Source organism: Leguminivora glycinivorella, chromosome 15 (assembly GCF_023078275.1).
Source record: "Leguminivora glycinivorella isolate SPB_JAAS2020 chromosome 15, LegGlyc_1.1, whole genome shotgun sequence".
Taxonomy (NCBI): domain Eukaryota; kingdom Metazoa; phylum Arthropoda; class Insecta; order Lepidoptera; family Tortricidae; genus Leguminivora; species Leguminivora glycinivorella.
Window position 1 is genome coordinate 17,970,927 of NC_062985.1, and position 27,490 is coordinate 17,998,416.

General features: G+C 38.2%; 1 protein-coding gene across 1 annotated transcript in view; it reads right to left on the reverse strand.

Moving 5' to 3' along the window:
* Positions 1-27,490, reverse strand: part of LOC125233742 (A disintegrin and metalloproteinase with thrombospondin motifs 7) — a 215,703-nt gene that overhangs the window by 87,711 nt on the left and 100,502 nt on the right. Inside the window, exon 3 of the mRNA XM_048139815.1 lies at positions 24,234-24,453. Coding sequence (XP_047995772.1) covers positions 24,234-24,453 — 220 coding nt within the window. The remainder of the gene's footprint in view (positions 1-24,233; positions 24,454-27,490) is intronic.

Consider the following 27,490-nt stretch of genomic DNA (forward strand, 5'->3'; position numbering starts at 1 on the left):
TATATTTATTTGTCTACCCCGAACATTTATATAAATTAATATCGGGTAGTTTTGTGTTGTTAACATCTCCGGTGACATTTTGCTGGGACGTCAGTCTTCCGCGACCACGGCCAGTGCAACCTGGCCGAAACGTTGGGAAAAAAGGTAAAAATAATGTTAATTAATCGCATTCGACCTGTATGTGACTTTAAATATGTGTACAAAGCGCGAGAACTTAGTGTTATCTTGATAAGGGATAGGGATAGCGATATCACTACATAGTATAAAACAAAGTCGCTTTCTCTGTCCCTATGTCCCTTTGTATGCTTAAATCTTTGAAACTACGCAACGGATTTTGATGCGGTTTTTTTTTAATAGATAGAGTGATTCAAGAGGAAGGTTTATATGTATAATAACATCCATCACTACATAGTATAAAACAAAGTCGCTTTCTCTGTCCCTATGTCCCTTTGTATGCTTAAATCTTTGAAACTACGCAACGGATTTTGATGCGGTTTTTTTTTTAATAGATAGAGTGATTCAAGAGGAAGGTTTATATGTATAATAACATCCATAAAATAGTGGAGAAGTACTGTTATTTTTGAGGCTTCTTATGTGATGTCGTAAATAATTACATGCGGGTAGATTATATTTATTTGTCTACCCCGAACATTTATATAAATTAATATCGGGTAGTTTTGTGTTGTTTACATCTCCGGTGACATTTTGCTGGGACGTCAGTCTTCCGCGACCACGGCCAGTGCAACCTGGCCGAAACGTTGGGAAAAAAGGTAAAAATAATGTTAATTAATCGCATTCGACCTGTATGTGACTTTAAATATGTGTACAAAGCGCGAGAACTTAGTGTTATCTTGATAAGGGATAGGGATAGCGATATCACTACATAGTATAAAACAAAGTCGCTTTCTCTGTCCCTATGTCCCTTTGTATGCTTAAATCTTTGAAACTACGCAACGGATTTTGATGCGGTTTTTTTTTAATAGATAGAGTGATTCAAGAGGAAGGTTTATATGTATAATAACATCCATCACTACATAGTATAAAACAAAGTCGCTTTCTCTGTCCCTATGTCCCTTTGTATGCTTAAATCTTTGAAACTACGCAACGGATTTTGATGCGGTTTTTTTTTTAATAGATAGAGTGATTCAAGAGGAAGGTTTATATGTATAATAACATCCATTAAATAGTGGAGAAGTACTGTTATTTTTGAGGTTTCTAATGTGATGTCGTAAATAATTACATGCGGGTAGATTATATTTATTTGTCTACCCCGAACATTTATATAAATTAATATCGGGTAGTTTTGTGTTGTTTACATCTCCGGTGACATTTTGCTGGGACGTCAGTCTTCCGCGACCACGGCCAGTGCAACCTGGCCGAAACGTTGGGAAAAAAGGTAAAAATAATGTTAATTAATCGCATTCGACCTGTATGTGACTTTAAATATGTGTACAAAGCGCGAGAACTTAGTGTTATCTTGATAAGGGATAGGATAGCGATATCACTACATAGTATAAAACAAAGTCGCTTTCTCTGTCCCTATGTCCCTTTGTATGCTTAAATCTTTGAAACTACGCAACGGATTTTGATGCGGTTTTTTTTTAATAGATAGAGTGATTCAAGAGGAAGGTTTATATGTATAATAACATCCATCACTACATAGTATAAAACAAAGTCGCTTTCTCTGTCCCTATGTCCCTTTGTATGCTTAAATCTTTGAAACTACGCAACGGATTTTGATGCGGTTTTTTTTTTAATAGATAGAGTGATTCAAGAGGAAGGTTTATATGTATAATAACATCCATTAAATAGTGGAGAAGTACTGTTATTTTTGAGGTTTCTAATGTGATGTCGTAAATAATTACATGCGGGTAGATTATATTTATTTGTCTACCCCGAACATTTATATAAATTAATATCGGGTAGTTTTGTGTTGTTTACATCTCCGGTGACATTTTGCTGGGACGTCAGTCTTCCGCGACCACGGCCAGTGCAACCTTGCCGAAACGTTGGGAAAAAAGGTAAAAATAATGTTAATTAATCGCTTTCGACCTGTATGTGACTTTAAATATGTGTACAAAGCGCGAGAACTTAGTGTTATCTTGATAAGGGATAGGGATAGCAATAGGGATAGCGATAGGGATAGCGATAGCCATAGCGTTAGCGATAGCGATAGGGATAGAGATAGGGATACGGATACGGATACGGATACGGATACGGAAACGGATACGGATACGGATACGGATAATATGGGTATCGTTAGAGGGATACGGATAATCGGTCGGCGGTCTCTTACAATCAAAGTGCTCTAAGACGATCGTTGTTTGCTTTCTTGAAGATTACGTTTGCGATAAGTATAAGCAAAATGTAAAAAATTGTAAGGGATAATAGAAAAAAGTACTTTTTACCCACCGATCATATAGTGTCGAAATACGGGCTATGTGGGATGTTTATAAAGGTTTCCCCAGCGTATATAGAATTACCTACGCTGTGGTCGATGTGTAATATTTCTACAATCATTGCAAGCAAAAGTATTATGTGCAATCGAAATAATCGCAGATAAATATACCAGAGAAACCTAAGGATCCAAATGAAAATCTTAATGAATACTTTTATTACGCGGGCGAAGCCGCGGGTAAAAGCTAGTAAAGCAATAAAATAAAAAATAAAAAACTAAAATTACATTAGTAACGTTAAAAAAAAATATGTTTGTATATAGTACTAGGGCTTCCTAGTGAATATAATGTCAAACGTCATAAATGCTAAAAACAATGTCAAAAAATCAAAGACAATAATATTTAAAAAAAAAGCAATTTTATCAATGTCCATTAATATTTGTACATTTCAGTGTACTCTTTAACTGAGTACAGTAACCGACTTCTTTACCCAGAAGGCGGAGGTTCTGGATTCGGGTTCGAGTTTTTTTTTATGTATGTTCACCGATTACTCAGAGATCCGTGATCCGAATTGACCAATTCTTTTTTTTACACTGATTTTAATGGAACATAAGTTAGATAAGATAGAAATAAATGGATTGAATGTAGCGACTTTGTAAATTCGATCCCAGTTCATCTGCATTATGGTGTTCTTGCATTTATTTATGTTAAATTTCATGACATTTCTACGTGCGCCCACGCGCAGTGAAATTGTATCGCAATTCGTGTCTTCGTACAAATAAGGCTATATTCTACATATTCCCACGCGTTATTTATTTAAATTAAGACGCAACGCGCAACGGAGGGTTCGATTCGACATAGTTAGAAACGCTCTCGACTATTTTCCTCCCTGGTTTTTGAAGCTATTAGAGCGATGATTTTTTCAACACATTATTATTTTTATCCGTCTCGGACTATTTTGCTTTTTTTGACATTTATATTTTTAAAGGCTCCATCGAAATCATTTCCTGAAAGGGCCTACTTAATGAAAAATGCCACAAAAGAGTAGTTATTTAATTCTCAAATTTCGATCCGTTCGTTTGGTTAAGTTTTGGAAGAGAAAACATAACAGTCGAGAGCGGCACCTCGATTTTAAATTTTTTTGTCGCCGCAATGTATTTCACATGAGTTGTTCTACATTTTTTTTTATAAATCTAGTCAAAAATTGTGCTTTAAGGATAACTCAGGTAAAAGATATTGAGAAAAAATCTTTAAGATGTTAAAGAGGTAACGCTCTCGACTGTTTCCTCCTCCAAAACTTAACCAATCGGTACGAAATTTGAGAATCTGAATAGGAATAAAATAATCTGTGTCGGACCGTTTAGTTTTTTTGGCAATTTTTTATGAATTTTGTACATCACAGCTTTTTTGCAGCATAATCAATTAGGTCGTTTTTAGAAAATTTTGATGGGCTCTTAGAGCTAGACTATTAGCGCCTTTAAAAATAAAAATATCAAAACCGTCTGACACAGATTAAAATAATAATCATCTATGTTGAAAAAGTCACTGTTCTAGCTTCAAAAATCAGGAAGGAAATAGTCGAGAGCGTTTGTATGGAGAATTGACCCGTCCTGTTGCGTCTTAAGTCATGAGACATCTAGAAAGTACTAGTTAAATAGTGCTCGGCGTTCCCATGACAACGTTTTCGGTGTACCATATTAGGCTCGTCCCGCTACGGATTGCGTAATGCCTGCAATATTCATCGCTCATTGTATTACAATAAATTGCCGTTCAATATGTATGAGAAGTACGCTTTCTGAGTTTTTGCTGTGTCGCATTGGAGATGTGCATACTTATGCGGCCCATTTCGTTGAGGAGTGTCATTTATGACCTAAAATCAAGATTGATCGCTGTTTTTATTAACTGACTGAAAATAATGAGGTTCTTAATTCATCGGAATATATTTTAAGTGTGTTATTTCATATACTCTTATGTTTAAGGTACTGGATTTTCAGACAGACCGGGAAGTTTTTTAATGATATTAATATTTTTTTAATACACTATACTTATAGTCTTATGAATTTAATGATCATTCAAGAATAAAAAGCGAAAAATTCAAGTATAAATTCGAACAAATCATTTGTAATATGTACATATTTGTATTTTTAAATTTCAAAATGTTAGTTTAATCAAAGAGGATCGAGTTTCTAGAGAGTTACTGCCAAAGAAAGATGTGTAGTCACAGTGCATAGACTGCCATCTCTCGACACAGGCTTAAAACTTTTCAACCTCAGTTTTGACAATTTGGCTCATATATGTATTAAAATGTCGAATATCATTATTAGCGCCATCTAGCGGAGAGTCCCCCGAAGGTGTATCGCCATCTAGCCCACCGTACCTTTTTCTCTATGGGTCCGATGTACGTTTTTTTCTTAGACTTTATCTGTCTGTACGGAGTTACATATGTCTTTGGTTTAATGAAAATGAAAGTTTCAGAGTAATTCAATTGCTATACATACGTATTTACTGGAGACACTAATATCTTGGAAAGACAGCGCAACCTGGTAATCATCGTAATAAATCCTTATGGCTCGTTCACATACTTGCACTTGCTAAGGGTATTATTAAATATTAACCCGTTGTTTAACTTTCATATGCCAAACCGTTACAGCAAAAACTGCACTTACAGCTTCCGAGTAGAGCCGGCCTAGCCAATGAGACAACCGTTGATCGCGGCGATCGACGCAATCTGGCTCTGTCTCGCCACTACAGGAGAGCGATAGGGAGAAATAACTACATTTTTTTTTTAATTTATTTATTTAAAAACACTTATATACTTTTTTTTTTACATTTGAACAGCGAGCGAAAACCGCTAACGGTTTATCTGCCGCCGTATAAGCGGTCAAGCAAATATTGTCTAAAAAAATATCGCGTAACTTCAAATGCTCGCGTTTTGTATACATTTTAAAGTCACAAACGTTGAAAACAAAGGTAAAAAAAATGTTATATAACACTTTAAGTTCTCGCGCTTTGTACACATATTTAAAGTCACACACAGGTCGAACGCGATTAATTAACATTATTTTTACCTTTTTTCCCAACGTTGCTCCTGTTCCTTCCTGTTCGTTGTTCCTGGCCGAAACGTTGGGAAAAAAGGTAAAAATAATGTTAATTAATCGCGTTCGACCTGTGTGTGACTTTAAAAATGTTATGTTATCGCATTTCGACCCGTCTGTGACTAAAATTTTTTTATGGACGATAAACTTTCACCTCTACTTTTAATATTTTTTTAGTGCTCTAAGTCTTGCTTGATCGGCCATACCTAGCAGAGCTACTACGCCACGCGCCACAGGCCTTTGCGTCTATTGCAGACGATTTACACATTGCTGTTGAGACAACGGCAACGGGTTTGGTGACTGCGGAGGCAGATTCGCGGGCGGCACGACCTGCCATATGCCACCTGACTTCACCTGGTGCCGTAGCCGAATGGCATTTCTGCGACGCGAAACGAAAACGAAACGCCGCGAAAGGTAGTCTGGCTCTGTCGCACCAATACGCAAGAGCGATAGAGATAGATATCTACGAGCATTTCGTTTCGTGAGCGTTTGTGCTATTCGGCTTCGTCCCCTGAGGTTCCAGTCTTTGCTTTCTGCGACACCTTTTGCTATCTAAAGTATTAAACGCCTTCTCCCTTCCATAACACGATTTCGCCATTGATCGCGGTATTTCTAAAGTTGAAATAAAAATTGAAAATAGCTACGAAACGCTTACGAAGAGGCGAAGACTACGTGGCCAAAAAGCTTTAAATCTCCCGGAAAAAACAGGAAAAAGAGGCAGGGGACGCCGTCCGTCAACATGGTGGACCAGCATGGCCCAAATAACTAAAATAAATAATTTACCCGACCCGACAACCATCGACAGAATCTCGTGGCGCAAAATAATTAGGAGAGCCGACCCCAACTAAAGTGGGATGGAGCAAGGATGAAGAGTTACGAAACGCTTACGAGTAGCGATTTGTCGCGTTGGCTAAGAACCCTGTGCGAGTGATAGCAGCTTCCGAGAAGCAATGCAACGCGAAACACCACTTCTGCGGCCCGCTTTGATCACTTGCATGTCCTTCCCCTTGCGAGTTGAGCGAGCGAGTTGATGGGTCAGCCGAACCAGTGTAAAGTGAACTCAATATACGTTTTTCGTTTTTGAAGTGATACTTCTGAGCAATTCCCGAAAAGTTTGTACATTTGGATCACGTCTCCGATTTTGATAAAAATGGTAGGCTGATAGAGTCCATGATGCTGAGCAAGATCCACTAGGTTTCCCAAAATGTCCTAGGTTGTTTGTATGAAACCTTCCTTTTTTGTTACCAGATTTCTATACGAACGAAAGTTGCCGATTTTGCATATATAGTTTTGAAGACCTTACACTGGTCCACCCGAAAATTCGCTCGCATCAGAATAGGCGTCCACACGACAAACGATGTCCATGATTGTCGTATAAATCTCCTCTTCGTTATGCAAGCTTATCTGTGCAATACTAATTGGCGACTGAATTCATATTTCTATCTCTTTCTTGCCAATGGGGGCCCAGAGAGATAGAAAGGGATAGCATTATAACATCAGTCGAAATGGTACGCAGGACACTGTCCGTGTGCGATTAAATTAGACATGTGTAATGTATGGCTTTTTTAGCATCAAGGCCAAGCTTCAGTAGAAATTATGGAGATGGGTGGTGAGAAATACCATAGGACCAATTCTAACCTAACCTAGGTTGAAGATCAGGTAAAATGAGAAGTTCAGTTGCTCAGTGAAGGGCTCCCATATAACCATAATCGGTCGCCGTTCCTACGCAAATCCTCCTATTTTGTGTACACACAGGTCTTCGGGTCTCAATGCTTAGTCGCAGTACGGTCGACGTTTAGTCGCGGCGACCCAAATGGGGACGATTGGTAACAGGCACAAATGGTCACAGAAGTGACAGAAGTGTGCACTACGCGTGCACACATTGTTACCGTTTGGCGACTACTTTCCCAAAATCATTCGTTCATTTCATTCTTTTCAAATGGCGACTGTCAGAGACGTCAAAGTAAATTAAAAAGAAATAAAATCATTTGACATTAAAATGTAATGGCGTAAGAATTTGTTAAAGATAAAATATTGTTTGCATTTGTAATATAATGTGGGCTAATTACCATGGCCAATTAAATTGCTCGAGTGATTTCATAAAATAAGTCTAAATTTATCAACGCGCCATCAATTTACCTCAGTTTAACCAGTAATAATATTATTGACTACTCGGAGTTTGCGTGTTATGTATATTGATTGGTGAAGTTTTAGTGCTCCGGTGCATATACTATACGGAAATAATAAAAATAATGCCTAGAAAACCAATAAAGTTGTTAAAATATGGATTTAGACGGTAATATTCCATGTAAAAAACAGTCGCCAAACGGTCACCAAACGGTCGACAAACGGTCGCAAAATGGTCGCAGCGTACACGCGTGACCGAAAGCAGTGAATATTTATTATATTTTCAAAATGGCTTCATGTATTATTTTTTTCCAGGTATCCTCAAACTTTATAAACAATTAAATATGCCGTCGTACTCAGTTGCCCTCACTAAAGAAGATTAAAAAAAAATTGTAACGTGCGTATCGAGCTGCTGGGTTGTAAAGGATCGGGGATCATATTATTATGGTCTTCTATAGAGCAACTAGTATTTTGTGGCATTTCACAATTGACACTTGTTGAAGTAGTCGTCATTAATATTACTATCAACATTAATTTCAGCGATCTGTACTTCTTAAGTCAAGATTTTTGTATAGATAAGTGTCTACAAATTTGTAATGTTAAAGAGACATAAATAAAACGTAGTAGAGTAAATAATGTGTTTTTTTTGTAACCCAAATAAAATACTTGTAGATACGAGTGCGGAAAAGAGGAAAATCGATACGAGTAGCGATAAATTAATACACGAACGAAGGGAGTGTTTTACTTCGACACGAGTTGTGAATGTCCTTTTCGCACGTGTATCGTACGACGATTTTCAGTACCTAAATCTTAGCTAAGAGTTTCGACCAGACAAGAAATGAATCATTGCTTGATTTGCTCGCACTACTGCGTTAGAAAAAGCAGCATCTGTACTGAAAAAAAACTATCATTGCGCAACAGAAATTCTATTAATATCACAGTAAATACTCTATTTCATTTGATTCCTACTTTTATTGTGTAAAGCAACACTACACTTCATTTTTATCAATAAGAATTAAAAATTATATGTATATTTAATACATTAAGAGGGCATTCAACGAAAACGTCGTAATAATGTAAAATTGATAGTTTTAGTCGGCAAAATGCTACACTTTCCGTCATCTAAAAGACTTATAAGGTTAAGGTTTCGATTAGGACATCTTCTTAACTTACATGTTGTGAGACTGGATTTTTAAAAACTAACTCACTTAATTAATTATGATTTTTTTTCTGGTGCATGTTTAGGAAAACCCGCGAAAAGTGCTGACTTAGTCCGTCTAATTTGTAAAATTTGGATAGTTTTGAATGCTTCAAGTGGTAAATTTGTATTATGTATATCCTGTACTACAATCATCTGAGACTACTTCTTTGTTATAAGGCTTTAGAATAGAGTAAATGAGGATATGACGAATCCAATTTGTTTCAGAAATCACCTCAGAATAAGTGTCAATTTCTTCGAAAACTTACGTGTTTTTGAAGTAGTTTTAATATAAAAATAATCTGCAACGCTTACTCAAACAGATTTTATGCAAAAATTTTCTATCAATTGCAATTTAATATTTTTGACGATTTTTTAAAAATGCCTCCTTATTACCGGTTACGCGCGCTTGCGATGTCAGTACCGCGGCAGAGCTTGTAGAGGCAGGACGTATGTTAGTCCGCTCCGCACGTGGCTCGACGATCGCGAAGTTATTTTGTCATTGTGTGCGGCACCCGCCGTGTCCAAAACCGCACTTGTGTGCGTGTTTGGCTGTACTGTTGCATGTATACTGCGACCGAAAACTTTGATCCTTGGGTTGACGACTTTGGTAACTAACTAATTAACTTGACTAATATTTTTAGTAAGTATTATTTATTATTGAATATCATTTGAGGTTACTGACTCGTCTCAACAAAATCTTTGACAATAGATGGTACTCAGGATCTGATGATGAAGTCAGATGGTAGTCATGAGTTCTCATCAACCAGGTCTTGAAACCATTTCGTGTTTGGGCTCGTTTGATTCGCCTCAACAAGATCTTTGACAAGAGGTGATGGTACCCAGGATCTGATGATGAAGCCGGAAGGTAGTCATGAGTTCTCATCAACCAGGTCTTGAAACCATTTCGTGTTTGGGCTCGTTTGATTTGCCTCAACAAGATCTTTGACAAGAGGTGATGGTACCCAGGATCTGATGATGAAGCCGGAAGGTAGTCATGAGTTCTCATCAACCAGGTCTTGAAACCATTTCGTGTTTGGGCTCGTTTGGTTCGTCTCAACAAGATCTTTGACAACAGATGGTACCCAGGATCTGATGATGAAGCTGGAAGGTAGTCAAGAGAATTCATCAACCAGGTCTTGAAACCACTCCGTGTTTGGGCTCGTTTGGTTCGTCTCAACAAGATCTTTGACAAGAGATGGTACCCAGGATCTGATGGTGAAGCCGGAAGGTAGTCAAGAGTATTCAACAACCAGGTCTTGAAACTCTTCTGTGTTTGGGCTCGTTTGATTCGTCTCAACAAGATCTTTGACAAGAGATGGTACCCAGGATCTGATGATGAAGCTGGAAGGTAGTCAAGAGTATTCCACGACCAGGTCTTGAAACCACTTCGTGTTTGGGTTCGTTTGATTCGTCTCAACAAGATCTTTGACAAGAGATGGTAATCACTCTTTTATACTCTGGCGCATCCACTGTCTCAGTGTGTCAACAGTCAACTAAAGCAGGTAGGCGTAGCGTAGAGTTGTATTTCCTTACAAAAAACCAATACATAGATGTGGACCTTCCTGTGCTCCATGCAATTAAAACAACATAATATTTAAAAACCGGCCGAGAGCGTGTCGGGTCACGCTCAGTGCCTACACTGAGCGTGGCCCGACACGCTCTCGGCCGGTTTTTAAAACCGCGTTGGTAAATAGCCGCTCGGCTCTTCCATAGTTTTCCATATTTTTCAAAAACTATATAGAACCTATCAAGTTCAAAACAGTTTTCCTAGAAAGTTTATAAAGTTCTACTTTTGTGATTTTTAAATATTTTTTTAATATATGGTTAAAAAGTTAGAGGGGGGGACACTTTTTTTTTCTTTAGGAGCGATTATTCGCGAAAATATTAATATTATCAAAAAACGATTTCAGTAATTCATTTTTAAATACCTATCCAACAATAAATCATACGTTAGGGTTGAAATGAAAAAAAAATCAGTCCCTACTTTACGTGTAGGGGGGTACCCTAATAAAACATTTTTTCCGCTTTTTATTTTTGCACTTTGTCGGCGTGACTGATATACATATTGGTACCAAATTTCAGCTCTCTAGTTCTAACGGTCACTGAGATTATCCGCGGACGGACGGACGGAAGGAGGGACAGACAGACAGATATGGCGAAACTATAAGGGTTCCTAGTTGACTACGAAACCCTAAAAACACATTTTAAATATTAAACTTATATTGACCGGGATATAGACCGTGAATATAAGTCTAATGAAAATAACCGTGAATCATTCAAAACTCTTACATTTTAAATATAAAAAAAAACTACTCAAAATTAAAGAAAACCGATCTTAGTTCCATTATATACAGAGTGGGGCCTGTAACAAAGGCGAAGAATTGAACTGTAGGCTATTCTTCTTATACTGATCAACATTTATTCAGTGACTTTTAAAAATTATGAAGTCTTTAAATTTTTAATTTTTCATACAAAATAAATATTAGCTTCAATGTACGCCATTATTGTTGTCATTGACGTTGTCTGTCACACTTTAGACTTAACAGAATTCGCAATACATTACCTCTTAGAAAAAACTTTCAAGGGTGATAAAAATCAAAATACAAGTTATTTTTAAAAGTCGCCGAACAAATGTTGATCAGTATAAGTGCGTTTTCACATTATCCGATCCGATATCGGATGTCGGACCGATATCCCATACATTACAGGCGCCATCTTGGATTTTTTCTATTGAAATGCTTCCGACATCCGATATCGGATCGGATAGTGTGAAAACGGCTTAAGGAGAATAGCCTAGAGTTCAATTCTTCGCCTTTGTTACAGGCCCCACTCTGTATATGTACCTAGAAAACATCATCATCTTCCTTGCGTTATCCCGGCATTTGCCACGGCTCATGGGAGCCTGCGGTCCACTTTGACAACTAATCCCAAGATTTGGCGTAGGCACTAGTTTTTACGAAAGCGACTGCCATCTGACCTTTCAACCCAAAGGGTAAACTAGACCTTATTGGAATAAGTCCGGTTTCCTCACGATGTTTTCCTTCACCGAAAAGAACCTAGAAAACATATCATATACAAAATAAAATAAAACTAAGAAAACGGATTATATTCATTATACGCGATATAATCTGATTCCATAAATTTATTTCATAAGTAACTATCGCGGTGACAGAAGGCAATATTATATACACAATTTATTGTATTATAAAAGTTTTTTAATTTATTTCTTCCAAGGCTACACACGTTTTAATAAAAAAAACTGTGATAAGTTTAATAATTAAACTAAAAGGTCAAGTATTTATGCACGAAATCATGTATGCAAATATGTAATATATATGGTGGTGTTTTTACGCAAGTATCAATAATGGTTAGTCCGCAACGCCACTGACGGCGTGGCGGTACCGACCATGAATGCTATCCCTTTCGCTCTAGCCGCACGTAAGGTTGGTTCGAAGAGGATCGCACGCTATGTCTGTACCGCAGGCTACAATCGTTATGCTTCTGGTTATAGTGTGCGTCTGCACACAGGCGCACGCCAGCGCCGCCGGCGTCGAAATGCGAGCAAGCAGATTTTTTGAAAGCGCTCTTAAGTAACTATAAAGTGCTTATCTATTTGTATTATCATTCTGCACTTTTCTTAACTTTCCCACATTTCTATAAAATGTCGAAGAGTGCTTAAATGGTCGTCGTCGTTTATTATTATTTAATTCGCTCATATTTAAATGATTCAAAGCAACCAGTCCACAACTTCACAAGACAGTTTGAGAAACCTTCGTATTTCAGATTGTCATTTGCGGATAGTAGCGGTGGTTTAGGAGCAGTTCGGTAATCAGACCTACACATGTGTGTACAAATTCTGTCAATGTCACTGTCAGAAACCGTTCTGACAGTGACAATGACAGCCACAAATTCGTCCACATGTTGTTACCGTTATGTGTGCAAACGTCGACTAATAAAGTGTCGTTAAAAGTCATTCTGACAATTACATTGACAGCCACAAATTCGTACACATTTTGTTACCGTAACGAGTGCACACGACGACTACATTTTGTTATTGTATCAATACGGTCGCATTGTTTGCACGACGTTACCACGCGTTATGTCACATTTGACAGTTAGTTACTGATTTGAAGATTTTGCGACTGAAATGGTTGTATGGGCTGATATATGTAATACAATGTATTACCTAATTGTGATAATAATAAAATTTGGATAGGCGCATAGATTTTTTTAAACTGTGGCCTACTGAAATTGGATGTACTTAACTTCAAATAGCCTTTTAGACAAGAAAAAATCAGCCTAAGTACTGTTTCACATTGCTCCAAATCGACGATTAGGTAAAAGAAGACGCACATCTTAAAGGCCAGCAACGCACCTCCAACACCTCTGGTGTTTCGGGTGTCCATGGGCGGCGGTGATCGCTTACCATCAGGCGACCTGTCTGCTCGTTTGCCTCCTATCAGTCCTATCCCATAAAAAAAAAACACTAGTCCGGGCTAGAGATTTCGACTTCGTTTTCTATGATAACCTAATAACCACAAAATTAATTTTTTTTAAAAACCCCCGACCGCGACATAGTAGACCGATTTTCATGAAACATGGCATGGACAGTCCCGACTAACTCAGCGTTTAAACAAAAAAAAACGAAATCTAAATCGGTTCATCCATTCGGGAGCTACAATGCCACAGACAGACACACACAGACAGACAGACAGACAGACAGACACGTTAAACTTATAACACCCCGTCGTTTTTGCGTCGGGGGTTAAAAATGGAAAGCAGTCATAGAAAACCAACACGTGTCGGATGCCTCGGGCCCAGCCCAGGAGGTCTAGTTTGAGTAATCCTTTAAATATGATTTTTATATCTATCATTAAGGCAATAAAGCAGTTACAGATATCACAACCCAATCAAGACTAGTCCCATAAAATCATCCAGTCTACCTTGTTCAGTGAAAGTCAGCGTGCCATTGCCAAACTACCATTAATAGATAAAAGCAAAATTGATAGATAAAGTAGACGATTGGTCAGATAAAACTAACAATGGTGCCAATCTGGAACATTGATCAGATTCCTAATGGATGTCCTGAGTGCTGTTTACCTCACTCGCGACGTTAGACTTACAACGCCAATTACGCAAGGAAAGACCTAAGCCCTCCTACGTGTATACATACAACACGACCGGTCAATTATACTGCCAAAATTGTGACCGAGTCTTTAAAAGTAAATTTGGCCTGGCCAGCCATATAAGAGCTCATATGAGAAAACAACTTTGATTGCTCAGGTCGCCGTCATCGAAATCGATGTGGAGGACTATAGGACCTCACTCGATCACGAGATTATTTAATAACAGCAGGGCTAGCACATGATTAACGCGACAGTATAATCTGCGCGACATATATAACCCATCTAAAAGGGCTGGTGGCCTAGTGGTAAGAGCGTATACTGATAATCCGGAGGTCGCGGTTACCCCGACTCGTACCAATCACTTTTACGGAACTTAGTGGGAAATGTCATATGATATTTGCTAGTCGCTTTTCGGTGAAGGAAAACATCATGAGGAAATTGGACTATATTGTAATTTTAATAAGGCCTAGTTACCCTTTGGGTTGGAAGGTAGCAGTCGCTTTCGTAAACTTGTGTGTTGGGATTAGTTGTCACAGCGGACCCCAGGCTCCATGAGCCGTGGCGAATGTCGGGATAACGCAAGGAGGATGATATATCACTCGTCTTGTTCTATATTATATTAATGACATAAGGCACCAGTTTATCTCGCGCCAATCACGTGTTAGTTTTGCAGAAATTATCAGTTAATCTTGTAAGAGTTGTGAGTAAGACGTTGCGTGTAGGTACGGAAAATGACTAAGAGGGTTGTAAATTAGAACTTTTAACTATGATTACATATGTATTAGGCTTGTATGAATCAAGACTAGCAAGAGTCAGTAAATAAGTAGTATCGCCTGATGGTAAACAATTACTACTTGCAGTACTAACAGCAATGCAGTAGTAACGTAGTGTTGGTAGTTGTTACAGATATTTAAGATAGGAGAAATAGGAGTATGTACGCAGCATTCTTGACGTCTTGTAAAATAAATAAATGTTAGGTGTAAGGAAAAAACTAAAACACTCACTTAACCTCTTGCCGCCCAATGTGCAATGAGATGTACATTCGGTTTCAATGGAATTTTAACTCTCACGTGAATAAATAAAGTAGTATTTCTTTTGTCTCTAAAATTTTTCGAACAAATGAAACTCAACTTAATTTAAAATGCAATTAGGATCAAAATTCTCTAGCAATTTTTTTGCATGGTGGGCGTTACGAGGTTAAACCAGGTTAGTAAGTTTCTACCTTTTCTATCAATTATATTTTTATATTTGCATTACGGAATTTTGTAAGTGTTGACCGTCTAAGTACATACAAAGTAAGAAAAATAAAAAATTAAACATATTTATTTTAGAAAAGCGACATGTAATTTTAATTTGTAAACCGTGGAATATCTGATAGAATATAATTACGTCCAAGGCGTAAATTATTCGCATTATTTAGGACAAGAATGTTGTTAGAGCGCCCGATTAGGAAATCATTATATCTAGCCAAAGATAAACAAGCTTTTGGCTCTATTCAGAAAATGTAACTACTAAGGACGGCAATTAAGAACGTGTTTTCAAAGGAAATTTAGTACCTCTGTTTCTATTTTTCGAGTAGGTACAATGCCGTCTGCACTCATACTGAGAAATATTGATATTTAGTTTAAATTTTAATTGTAGTTTAATTTGTATATTCTGACATTCATATAACTGGCCTAACGCTTTAAGTTCTCGCGCTTTGTACACATATTTAAAGTCACCTTAATCAGTCACCAAGCCTTTCTTCCTTTCTTTTTCTTTTTTTTTTGGGAGGGAGGCGAACGAAATTAAAAAAACATTAACTAGAAGCGGGTAGATGATAATTATTTGTCTACCCCGAACATTTATATAAATTAATATGTAGTAAGAATTTCCCTATTTAAGTATTTAATTTTATTTATATTGGGCATTCCTTCCATGAGAGTTAGTTTAGTACTTTACACATTAAATTTTAATTTTAGCTTCCGAGACGTCCACTCATAGTTTCAGCTTCATACATACTGCTTGTACTATTATATATTATGTTATACTGCATAGAAACTAAAACGCTAAAACATTTTCAGACCATTGTTTAAGTTTAAAGTGCAGATTGAAAAGATCTGCACTGAGTTTAACTCAAATTGACGGGAAATATAAACCAAAATAGCTAAACCAATTTATTATTTCCAGTATCTAAGTGCGATGGATTAGGCGGGCGGCCAACAGCTTGTCTTGAATTAATATCTCGGAGCTGAAATGTATTTTAATTATTAAAGTAGCCATTGTCAGTTGTAATTCAGATGACATGTAGGGCATTGTCTCGTCGCGACAATGAAAACAGGCGGCATATTTGAAAATGTAGGGCTCGGCCAATTGTCTTCCGAATTCGCGTGCCTTCTTAATCATCGTCGAGCCATATCACTTAAAAAAATATTTAAAAAAGTAAAGCGAAGGTTCATTGTAACATAGATAATTTTAATTTCGCGCCTTTTTATAGTGACAAGATTTGCTTAACCGTCTATAGATAGACCACACGTCCTTATACAATACAACAAAAAAAGACGTGTAATCTATTTAATTTAATTTAATTTATTTTAATCAAAAAGTAACACAGCATTACAGTTTACACCAAGGCACTGTGAAACTACAAAAATACAAAACAAGACTATGTCGCGTCGAGATATATAGTATATATTATATACTATCTTGCCAATACTTAATATGCTAGCCCTGCCACAGAATATTTAATGGTACAAGCCCTGCTGAGACAAAATTATATTTAAATAATTTAGATGTGGCATTATAAGCGCGACACCAACTGTTGTTTTATGTCTCAGATCATAATTAGACTATTTTATATGTCATGAATAATCACACAAAATATATGTACTTATCCTGTCATCTCAGCAAGACATAATATTAAGTAATTATAGGAACATTAGTCTGACAGTTTTATTTTAGCCGATGGTTTGGATATATACCTACTTACCTTATGTATTTGTGTGAGGAGCACAAATATTTGTTTAAGAATCAAGAGTGTTTTCTATGTATTGTATATGTGTATAAGAGAAGAGAAGTGCCGCGAGCAGAACACTCCCCTGATGATCGCGTTCGTCGACCTGAACAAGGCCTTCGACACGGTAAGCAGGGAGGGTCTGTATATGGCACTAGAGAAAATAGGATGTCCCCCAAAGCTGTTGAGTCTTGTAAAAGCCTTTCACGATGGTATGAAAGGTTCCATTGTCTTTAACGGACTGCAGTCGGACACATTTGAGATGCGAAGAGGGGTTCGGCAGGGCTGCGTTTTAGCGCCAACGTTATTCGGCATATTCTTTTCCCTGTTACTAAAGGTTGCCTTTGGTGACACTCTGCAGGGAATCCACCTTCATACTAGAGCAGACGGTAAGTTGCTGAATGCTCAACTTCTGAAAGCTCGACGTAACCGCGAAGATTTATTTCTTGATAGCATGCTTTTTGCCGATGACGCAGCATTTGTTGCCGAAACACCTCATGAGCTCCAAGTCCTGCTGGACAAATTTGCCTACGCTTGTGGCTTATTTTCCATGTCCATAAATACGAAGAAGACAGTAATTCTAGCGCAGGGTTACATATTCCAGCCGTCCGTCTCGCTGGAAGGCGTACCCTTGGATGTAGTCGATAAGTTCTGCTACTTAGGGTCGAGCGTGTCGAGCAACCTTTCGCTTGATGCAGAGGTCAATATTCGCATCGGCAAGGCGGCCATGACGTTCGGTAGGCTGCGTGAAAGAGTATGGAACAACAAACACCTTACGACGAAGACCAAGATGACTGTCTACCAAACTTTATGTCTTAAGCGTGCTCTTGTACGGGGCCGAAACTTGGACGTCGTACGATAATCAGGAACGAAGACTGAACACCTTCCACATGCGCTGTCTTCGGAGTATACTCGACATAACATGGAAAGATAGGGTCACCAACGAAAGTGTGCTGGACATCGCTCAGCTGCCTAGTATTACCGCGCTCCTAAAGCAGAGACGCTTGCGGTGGCTGGGCCATGTGCAGCGTATGGACAGTACTCGTTTGCCCAGGCAAGCGCAATGTAGGACGCCCACTCCTCCGCTTTAAGGACTGTGTAAAGCGCGATATGGTAGCTTTTAACATAGATTTTAACTCGTGGGAAGACCTAGCAGCAAACCGCGTCGAGTGGAGGGCCAGCCTTTTAAGAGGTCGTGAAACCCATGACAGGTCCTGGTTTCAAAACTTAGCCCGAAAACGGGCAATAAGGCATAACGAGGATCGCGCTCGTGTAGAGATAGAGACTAATTCTAGTTTTATTTGTGACAGATGTGGTAGGTTATGCCGATCACGAATCGGGTTATATAGCCACAAGCGCCGCTGTCCCTAGATCTGAGACGCTGCTTAAATCATCTGTAAAGATGTACAAGGCCTGATGATGATGATGATGATGATATGTGTATGTATTTGTATATTATACATACATATACCTATATTGTTGTCTGATTAACCACAAGCCTTCTTGAGTTTACCGTGAGGCTCAGTTATTCTGTGTTAGAATGTCCTCTAATAGATATTTATTTAATGGTAAGAAAAGAAAGTTTCTTATCAAATAAACTATAACATAAACAATTCACCGCATTTTGACCTAATTTCGCAATGAATAAATAAAACAATTTCTATTTCAACACTAGGTTGTCAACTAGTATTTTTATCTTCGTTAATCTTCGAATGAAATCCGGAAACGTAAATAAACATGAAATTGGCGCCGTTTAGTAGCAATTATAATAATCCAGGATTTGGGAAATGACATACTAAAGATTTGTGAGTGTGTTTAGTAAAACGTCCCACTTTGTCGGTTACCATTATTAAGGCGAGATTTACTTGTTTCTTTATATGAATAAACAGACAAAGCGGCTTTATAGCAATCGACAGTGGCACGTTTTCCTGCGCACACTCACATTTTATTCCGTAACTCGTTAAATATTCTTTTTTAAAGACACACACGGGTCGAACGCGATAAAATAACATTATTACCTTTTATCCAACGCAAACGCAACTGACGACCGGTCTGGCCTAGCGCGTAGTGACCCTGCCTGCTAAGCCGCGGTCCCGGGTTCGAGTCCCGGTAACCGGCATTTATATGTGTGATGGGCACAAATATTTGTTCCTGAGTCATGGATGTTTTCTATGTATATAAGTAAGTATATCGGCGACTAGCAGTTAGCACCCATAGTATTTGGGGCTAGATTGATTGTAAGGTGTCCCTCAATATTTATTTATTTATTTATTTATTATTATTTAACGAATTTCACCACCCCCTTTCTTCCCGTGGGTGTCGTAGAAGTCGACTGTGGGATATGGGTTAAATTGTGGCGTAGGCGAGAGGCTGGCAACCTGTCACTGCAATGTCACAATTTCGTTTTATTTCAACCCCTTTTTGCCAAGAGTGGCACTGAAACTTGAGTAGTTCATGTGCTATGCCTACCCCTTTATGGGATACAGGCGTGATTGTATGTATGTATGTATGTATTATTTAACGCATCGGCCAGGTTGCACTAGCCGTGGTCGCAGAAGACTGACGTCCCAGCGAAATGTCAATGGAGGAATACTCTAGAGTCTAGACAAACTAGGACACTATCCAAGAGTATAATCGATGACGCTGAGTGCTGAACTATACGCAACTGACATGCCCAACTAGTTGGCCTAGCCGAAATTACAATCGTTAAAGCTAGACGCCGATCGAAACGCAGTCTGACTCTGTTGCACCAATATGGAAGAAGGATAGAGATAGCTAGCTACAAAAACGATTCTCGTGAGCGTTTGCACTCTTGGCTACAAGCCCAAGGTACCTAGCCAACGTCGCTGTGGAATGAACTGTCACCTGCGGTATTTCAGAACCGATACGACCTTCAAACCTTCAAGAAAAAACCTACACCCATTTTAAAGGCCCACAATGCTCATCCAACCCTTCTGGTGTTACTGGTGTCCTGAGGATAGTAATTACCCGGCAACCTTCATATCAAGGGTGAACAGGCATCTTCTGGGCGAGCTCACTCCATCGTAGGCCACGTCTTTGCCTTTGGCTAGTCTGTGGTCAAGAGGAAGCCCATTCATAATAATGAAAAAAAATCGCTTACCACCAAGCATCAGTTCGTTTGCCTCCGAACGCATAAAAAATCGCTATCGGTAATATCTCTCCATCGAGACAATACGGTAGAACAATATGCTATCGAGCTTTTTTTGCCTGCAATTTTTACTATTCGCTGACCATAAATAAAATTCAAAAGTAAACAATTTAATTAAAAAAAACAAACAAACGGACATGTCGAATAGGAAGGCGGAATCTATTTGTATCTCATTATGTTAATTGAACTGTAAAATACGCCTAATTAACACATTTGCCTGTCTAGATAATATATCACCTATCGCATTTTTGACTAAAGACAAAACGGCACACCTTGTATTTCCGCTCGATTTAGTCCCAACATACTTCTTCTTTAGTCGTTCCCTCAATGCTGAGGATCGTGACATCATGTCATTCTGTTGAAGACTAGGTCCCTCCATAGGCGTCTGTTCCTCGCCAAGCGCATGGCCTCATGCAGTTTTAATCGCATGGGTGCAGTAACTTGAGCACACCATCTAGTAGGGGGAGGAGCCTGAGGTCTCGTGCCTTCAATTTTGCCCGTCATAATTATTCTCTCCAGGCTATCTGGCGGACGACGTGAAATGTGACCGAAATAACTAAGAGTATGGTCCTGGCATATTGTTGACAGTCGGCGCTTTATGCGTAGCTCCTCAAGAATGGACTGGTTAGTACGCATTGCCGTCCATGGAATCCGTAAAAGAATCCCAACATACAGTCGATCAGAAATATCGATTCGTTCGATGTGATCAAAATATCAAAACACATAGTCTAAACTTAGACTCTAAAGCCTTGACTAGAGGCGCGTTCCGATATTTATGACTACTTTAGCCGCCCAGATGTATCTAACGGAGACTACCTGTACAAGTATACATAGAGAAAAAAACATAGTATGAATTGTGATTGATTATTTGAATGTTATTGCAATATGTCAACGTGAGTAGGTGTGCGGTCGGCAAAAAAATAGGTATAGTGTTTTGTTGCACCGAGTTAACAGATAAAAGTTAATCGTGGGTGACATTAAGGTTTAATGATGTAGATATTATAATTTTTGAAAGAAAGAAAGGAAGAAAGAAAATAATTTTATTCAGGACGTTAACAAAATTCCTTATGTCTATGATGCACACTAATAGGTATTGATATTAACGTCACTGAAAAGGTTTCCCCTCAGCATTTTGTCAATTTACCTACCAGGTAACTTGACGCTGGTCTTCCGTGGAGACCTGTCCAAGCGATCGCACGCGTGTACTGAACATATAACAAAAATGAAACTTACGAGGAAACATTATAAACATTAAAACTAGATATATTATGACCTACTATTACATTAACACTGAGCATTAATTTATTTTTCATGTAACCTATGTCAGAGACTAATTAGAGTTTACCTACTGGTTGCATGGAGCGAAAGTTATATAAGGCAATAATGGCATTGGCACTGGCAAGTGATCTATTGAACAGATTTCTGCAAACTTAAGATATTTTTTTGTAATTTTCAAGGTTTAGTATAATAAAAAATATTTGTATGGTTTCAAGCTCAGTTAGTTTTTATTTACTAGTAATTGAATCTTGATCGAAGCAAAGAAATTCTATTAAAATCAGAATCCTGAGCTGAGTGAGGGATTGAAATGCAAACGCTAAGGGTGCAAATAATTGTACTACCACTTGACACTTACCTACTGCTCTCTACACATATGAGAACAATTTTTTTTTTGTTAATTTGTTTTTTTTTTTTTGAGAAAAAGTATTTTTAATGTAGTTTCTTAGCAGCATAACCTAACCACAAAATTCAAATTTTGAAAAAACCCCCGACCGCGACATAGTGGACCGATTTTCATACAACATGGCTAAGAACACTCCCGACTAACTCAGCTTTCAGACAAAAAAAACTAAATCAAAATCAGTTCATCCGTTCGGGAGCTACGATTCCACAGACAGACACACACACACACAGACAGGCAAACAGACAGACAGACAGACAGACAGACACGTCAAACAACACCCCTTCGTTTTTGCGTCGGAGTTTAAAAATGCATCTTTCTAAAATGCTATGTAAACGCTGTTTTGTAAAATCAGTATTCCAACAATCATTTAGAACGGCGATATGTGAGTGTGCAAGGGAAAACGTCCCACTTTGTCGATTGTTATAAAGCCGCTTTGCCAGTTTATTCATATAAAGATACAAGTAAATCTCGCCTTAAGGCACTGGTCCCATCGCGAGCTAGCAAGCTATCAGCTGTCGGCTATAAAAACGAACACAAGATAAGCTTTCTCGTGTAAATAAAAGAGACACGGCGATATTAATAGCTCACCGCTGGGCGAGTAACTATAAACATCGCCGTGTCTCTTTTATTTACACGAGAGTGCTTATCTTTTGTTCGTTTTTATAGCCGATAGCTCATAGTTTACTAGCTCGCGGTGGGACCAGTGCCTAATGGTAACCGATAAAGTGGGACGTTTTACTAAACACACTCACATATGATTCGATATTAGCCCGGTAACCGCTATCAATTATTAATACCGTGTCTATTTCCATCCTTATCTCACATATGGCATTACATTATCTTAATTTCACATGGTTTAGATATCAAGTGACCTCCCACAACACAAAATACTCATTCAACATACAAAGTAGTTTAACGACTTTTATAGTCTTTAAAAAAAACCTTGAACTTGTGACTTGAATTTGTATGATTCAGTATCAAGATTGATAAGTTCAACAGAATCTCTAAAAATAGTAACAGTGGGTTTCAGACTTGTATGAGTTTCTTCACTTGTTGGGTTTTGTAATTGATAATACAGATTGTTGTGATAAGTAAACCAGAATTCGAAGATTCTACCATGAGATATATAACTGCATGGACTGGTGCATTTTTTCCATATTTTACAATGTTTGCATTATTAAATAGAGTGTCCACCGGTTATATATGGTAGGCGTGTTCAGTGGATACATGTAGAACTGAACATCATAGTGTAATCATGGAAAAAATTAGTTACAAATACTATGTAGTTACAATTGCCCCCCAGTCGAGATTTGTCCCGCTGTACCTTAACCGTTTAAGCGCGTGTCCCTTTCTCAATAAAAAAAAATGTCATTTTCCTTGACGTTGACGCTATCGAATGACATCTAACGTCAAATGGTAGAACCCTGATTATTGTGATAAGCAAAGCAGAAGTTCGTATCGTAAACGGGTACCTATCTAATGATGAAATCACTTTTTGTTAACTACACAAAAAATGTGTGTCTCATGGCGTATTCAGATTAGTTTTTTGTTAAAAAGTGAGTAAAAGCTTCATCACATCACTAGCTCGGGAAGATTCGTTTTTTGCTCAAAATGTGCGCGCAAAGGTCCACTTTTTTACTAGTATGGCAGAAAAAAGATTTAAACCATTTAACAGGTTTGCTATTCTAGCAGATTTGGCAAAAAAAACGTAGAGGTAAATAATCCATACTAATATTATAAATGGGAAACTGTGTGTGTGTTTATTTGTCCGTCCTTCATGGCAAAACGGAGCGACGAATTGTCGTGATTTTTTAAGTGGAGATAGGTAGTTGAAGGGATGGAGAGTGACATGGGCTACTTTTTGTCTCTTTCTAACGCGAGCGAAGCGGCGGGCAAAAGCTAGTTGATAAATAAAGTTGTATTACTTTTAAATTATAGGCTGTATGTTTTAACTTGATTCGCTTTTGGTTTGATTTTAGAGTTCCTCGTTAGCCCGGAATCAATCTCAATAGCGTGAAGTTTCATGTAGGGAGTTTATTTTATAGTTTTAATTACAGTTCTAATTAAAATCATTCAGTTCAGATTTAGTCACTTGCCGCCGTCATAGGGCACGAAAGTATTATATATAATTTTTTTTTATACTTCTCTAAATGGATGCATTAGAGAGCTCAAAGGGCATCACTCTAAATTGAAAATGACCCTATCCAGATAATATCAAAACACGTATTAGTGACAAAAAAAACGAAAACCGCTAGGAGTCAGCTCCAAAATTTCAAAGCACTTCCCAACTAAAAGCACTTCTCTAACTGGGTACATTAGAGAATCCGAAGGGCATTACTCTAAAATGAAAATTACCCTAGATCTACGTAAAGCGCGTATTGCTATAAAAAAATAGCAAAGATAAAAGACTACAGGAGGACTCCAAATTCTGTAAAAAAACACTCACCGTAAGTCCAGCCTCAGCTCCCTGCCGTCAACAGTGAGGTTATAGTGCACGGCGTGCGGCAGCGCGTGCTCCGCGCCGCGCAGGTCGCGCCGCGCGCGCGCGCCCGCGTGGTCGTGCGCGTGCGCGACCGTGCGCGACACCAGCTGCCCGTCGCGCGTCACCTTCACCGGTGTTGACACTTGCACCTGCGACGGATCCAGGTGCACGTGGGAGTAGAGACCTGGAAGGAAGAGTTTGGTTAGAACTGTTGAAGAACTGAACTACCTAGGCCTACCTACATTTAAGTACTATCCTATCCTGAAATACATATATTTTATTTTTTGTAACAATCATAGTATAAGATTTATAAGTTACAGTCGCGTGATAAACGATATAACGTCAGGCTGTCCTTTTCACACTATTTTTAAGTGCGTTAGGGACGCACCGCAACTAGTGTGCAAATCTTTTCGCTATATTCGTAAGTGCGATAGTGACGCACTGACGCGATAACGTTTATCCCACGAGTGTGCTACGCCCGCAGTCAACTACATAACCATGGTACAGCTACCAAATGAATCCATCCATACTAATATTATAAATGGGAAAGTGTGTGTGTCTATTTGTTTGTCTGTCTTTCACGGCAAAACGGAGCGACGAATCGAAGTGATTTTTTAGGTGGAGATAGTTGAAGGGATGGAGAGTTACATAGGCTACTTTTTGTCTCTTTCTAACGCGAGCGAAGCCGCGGGAAAAAGCTAGTAGATAATACGAAATAAAAAATACATACAAAATCCATATGAAACCATGTATTCTTAACAAAAACAGCGTACGTGACTACGCATACTACATTTCAAAATTAAGTACTAAATTCATGGAAGATATCGACAATAATTGATAGGTATGATGAAGTCTGCAAGCACTACAACGAAGTGATTATAATTTGACCTCTATTCTCCAAAAAAATGCATAGTTAGCAAATAAACATGCTAGTATTTTTGACAACCACATGTTTCCAAGAAAATCGGATGTGAAATTGTGATTATGTAAACAAACGAAAACACAGCAATAACCAATAAGTCATAATGCTGATAAAAACTACAAAAAGCAAGTTACACATGTATAAAATACCTACATGTATTGTGTTCGCTGTCATCTTTTGCACATGTTTAGGTACTAATGATGCAAGATATATCACACCATATTTGCAATGCGATACCGTTTGTGTAAATAATGAATTGGGCAGGTTATAGCGGTATTGTGTCGTTATCATTGTTACAATCTACTGGGGAAATGTCGAATATTGGAGATAAATTGAAAACACTTTCTTGTAGGTACTAATACTTAAAAAAATATATATATATATGACTTCGTACATCCAGAGTCATCTCATGGATGAGAAGAGAGAAGGGATGTGCCAAGCATTGAGACGTTACATTAATTATTTCTTTAGGCTTAATTATTTATTTATTTTATCTATGTCTCCTTTGGAAATAAGGTTTTTACAGAGTATTTCATAGTAGGTTGTCAGAAAGAGATCGCTCTTAAGCGATAAGACCGCCTGTTGTTAACTCTGTTACATTGTTTTTTTGTTTCTTATGCGTTGTGCATTACTTGTAAATTATGTGAGGTGTGCAATAAAGAGTATTGTATTGTATTGTATTTCTCCATTAATTCGGAAATTGTTCTATTAATATTAATTATTCATTATTAAAACATTCAATAACACATTAAAACAATAAAAACACTACTAAAACCTTACAAAATATGAACACTATTGCTAAAAACTTATAAATAAAAAAAAATTTAATCCTCGCCGGCAGGTAAGGTAAAAAAAAAAAGTAAGGTACCCAGAAGGCTGGCCGCATTGCCCCGCTGGATAGCAATGATGATCCGCTGAGCAAAATATTGCCCAGCCCTCTGGTCACCAGATGGCTCTATTAATTAGAAAGGCTATCCAAGTATAATTTGATTCCTGTTTGAAAGCAGTCACTTTCGTTACCTACGGCAAGTAAACTATGAGCTATCGGCTATAAAAACGAACAAATAGTCGCTCCCGTGTAAATAAAAGAGTGAGCGAACGATTATTGTAGCTCATAGCTCGTGCTACGAGCTATAACGCCTGCGCTATCATCGCGTCTCTTTCATTTACACGGGAGCGGCTATCCTTTGTTCATTTATAGCCGATAGCTCATAACTTACTTCGCTTTTGGTGAGACCAGTGCCTAAAGATAATGAGAAAGCGAGCTATTTTTGTAGCTCATAGCTCGGCTACGAGCTATAACGCCCGCGCTATCATCGCGTCTCTTTCATTTACACGGGAGCGGCTATCTTTTGTTCATTTATAGTCGATAGCTCATAACTTACTCGCTTTTGGTGAGACCAGTGCCTAAAGATAATGAGAAAGCGAGCGATTTTTGTAGCTCATAGCTCGGCTACGAACTATAACTCGCCCGCGCTATCATCGCGTCTCTTTCATTTACACGGGAACGGCTATCTTTTGTTCATTTATAGCCGACAGCTCATAGTTTACTCGCTTTTGGTGAGACCAGTGCCTAAAGATAATGAGAAAGCGAGCGATTTTTGTAGCTCATAGCTCGGCTACGAGCTATAACGCCTGCGCTATCATCGCGTCTCTTTCATTTACACGGGAGCGGCTATCTTTTGTTCATTTATAGCCGACAGCTCATAGTTTACTCGCTTTTGGTGAGACCAGTGCCTAAAGATAATGAGAAAGCGAGCGATTTTTGTAGCTCATAGCTCGGCTACGAGCTATAACGCCTGCGCTATCATCGCGTCTTTTTCATTTACACGGGAGCGGCTATCTTTTGTTCATTTATAGCCGATAGCCCATAGTTTACTCGCTTTTGGTGGGACTAGTGCCTAAAGATAATATCTCAATTGAATATGCGAGTCAATTTAGGACGTCAAAAATACGAAAGATCAGCATGTCATGTCAACCAATAATGAAATGAAAACAAGAAGCGTTGTCAAACCTCTTAGGAAATGTCCAATGTGTGTCAGACTCAGAATCATAAAGGAAGACTCAATGAGAATGTATGAGCCTTTAAGACTCGTTGGCATACACTTAGTTCATTATTCTTTCGAGCGATAGAACAATCGTTAGGGCAGAGACGGAGACAACTAAATGGACAAACTGACAATCTGCATACAACCTATCCATGTATTTATTTATTCATAATTTTTCCTTCCATAATTGTACCTATATCTTTGTGTTGTATTGAGCACATATTTTCTTGTAAAAAAAGTTCTTACTTAAC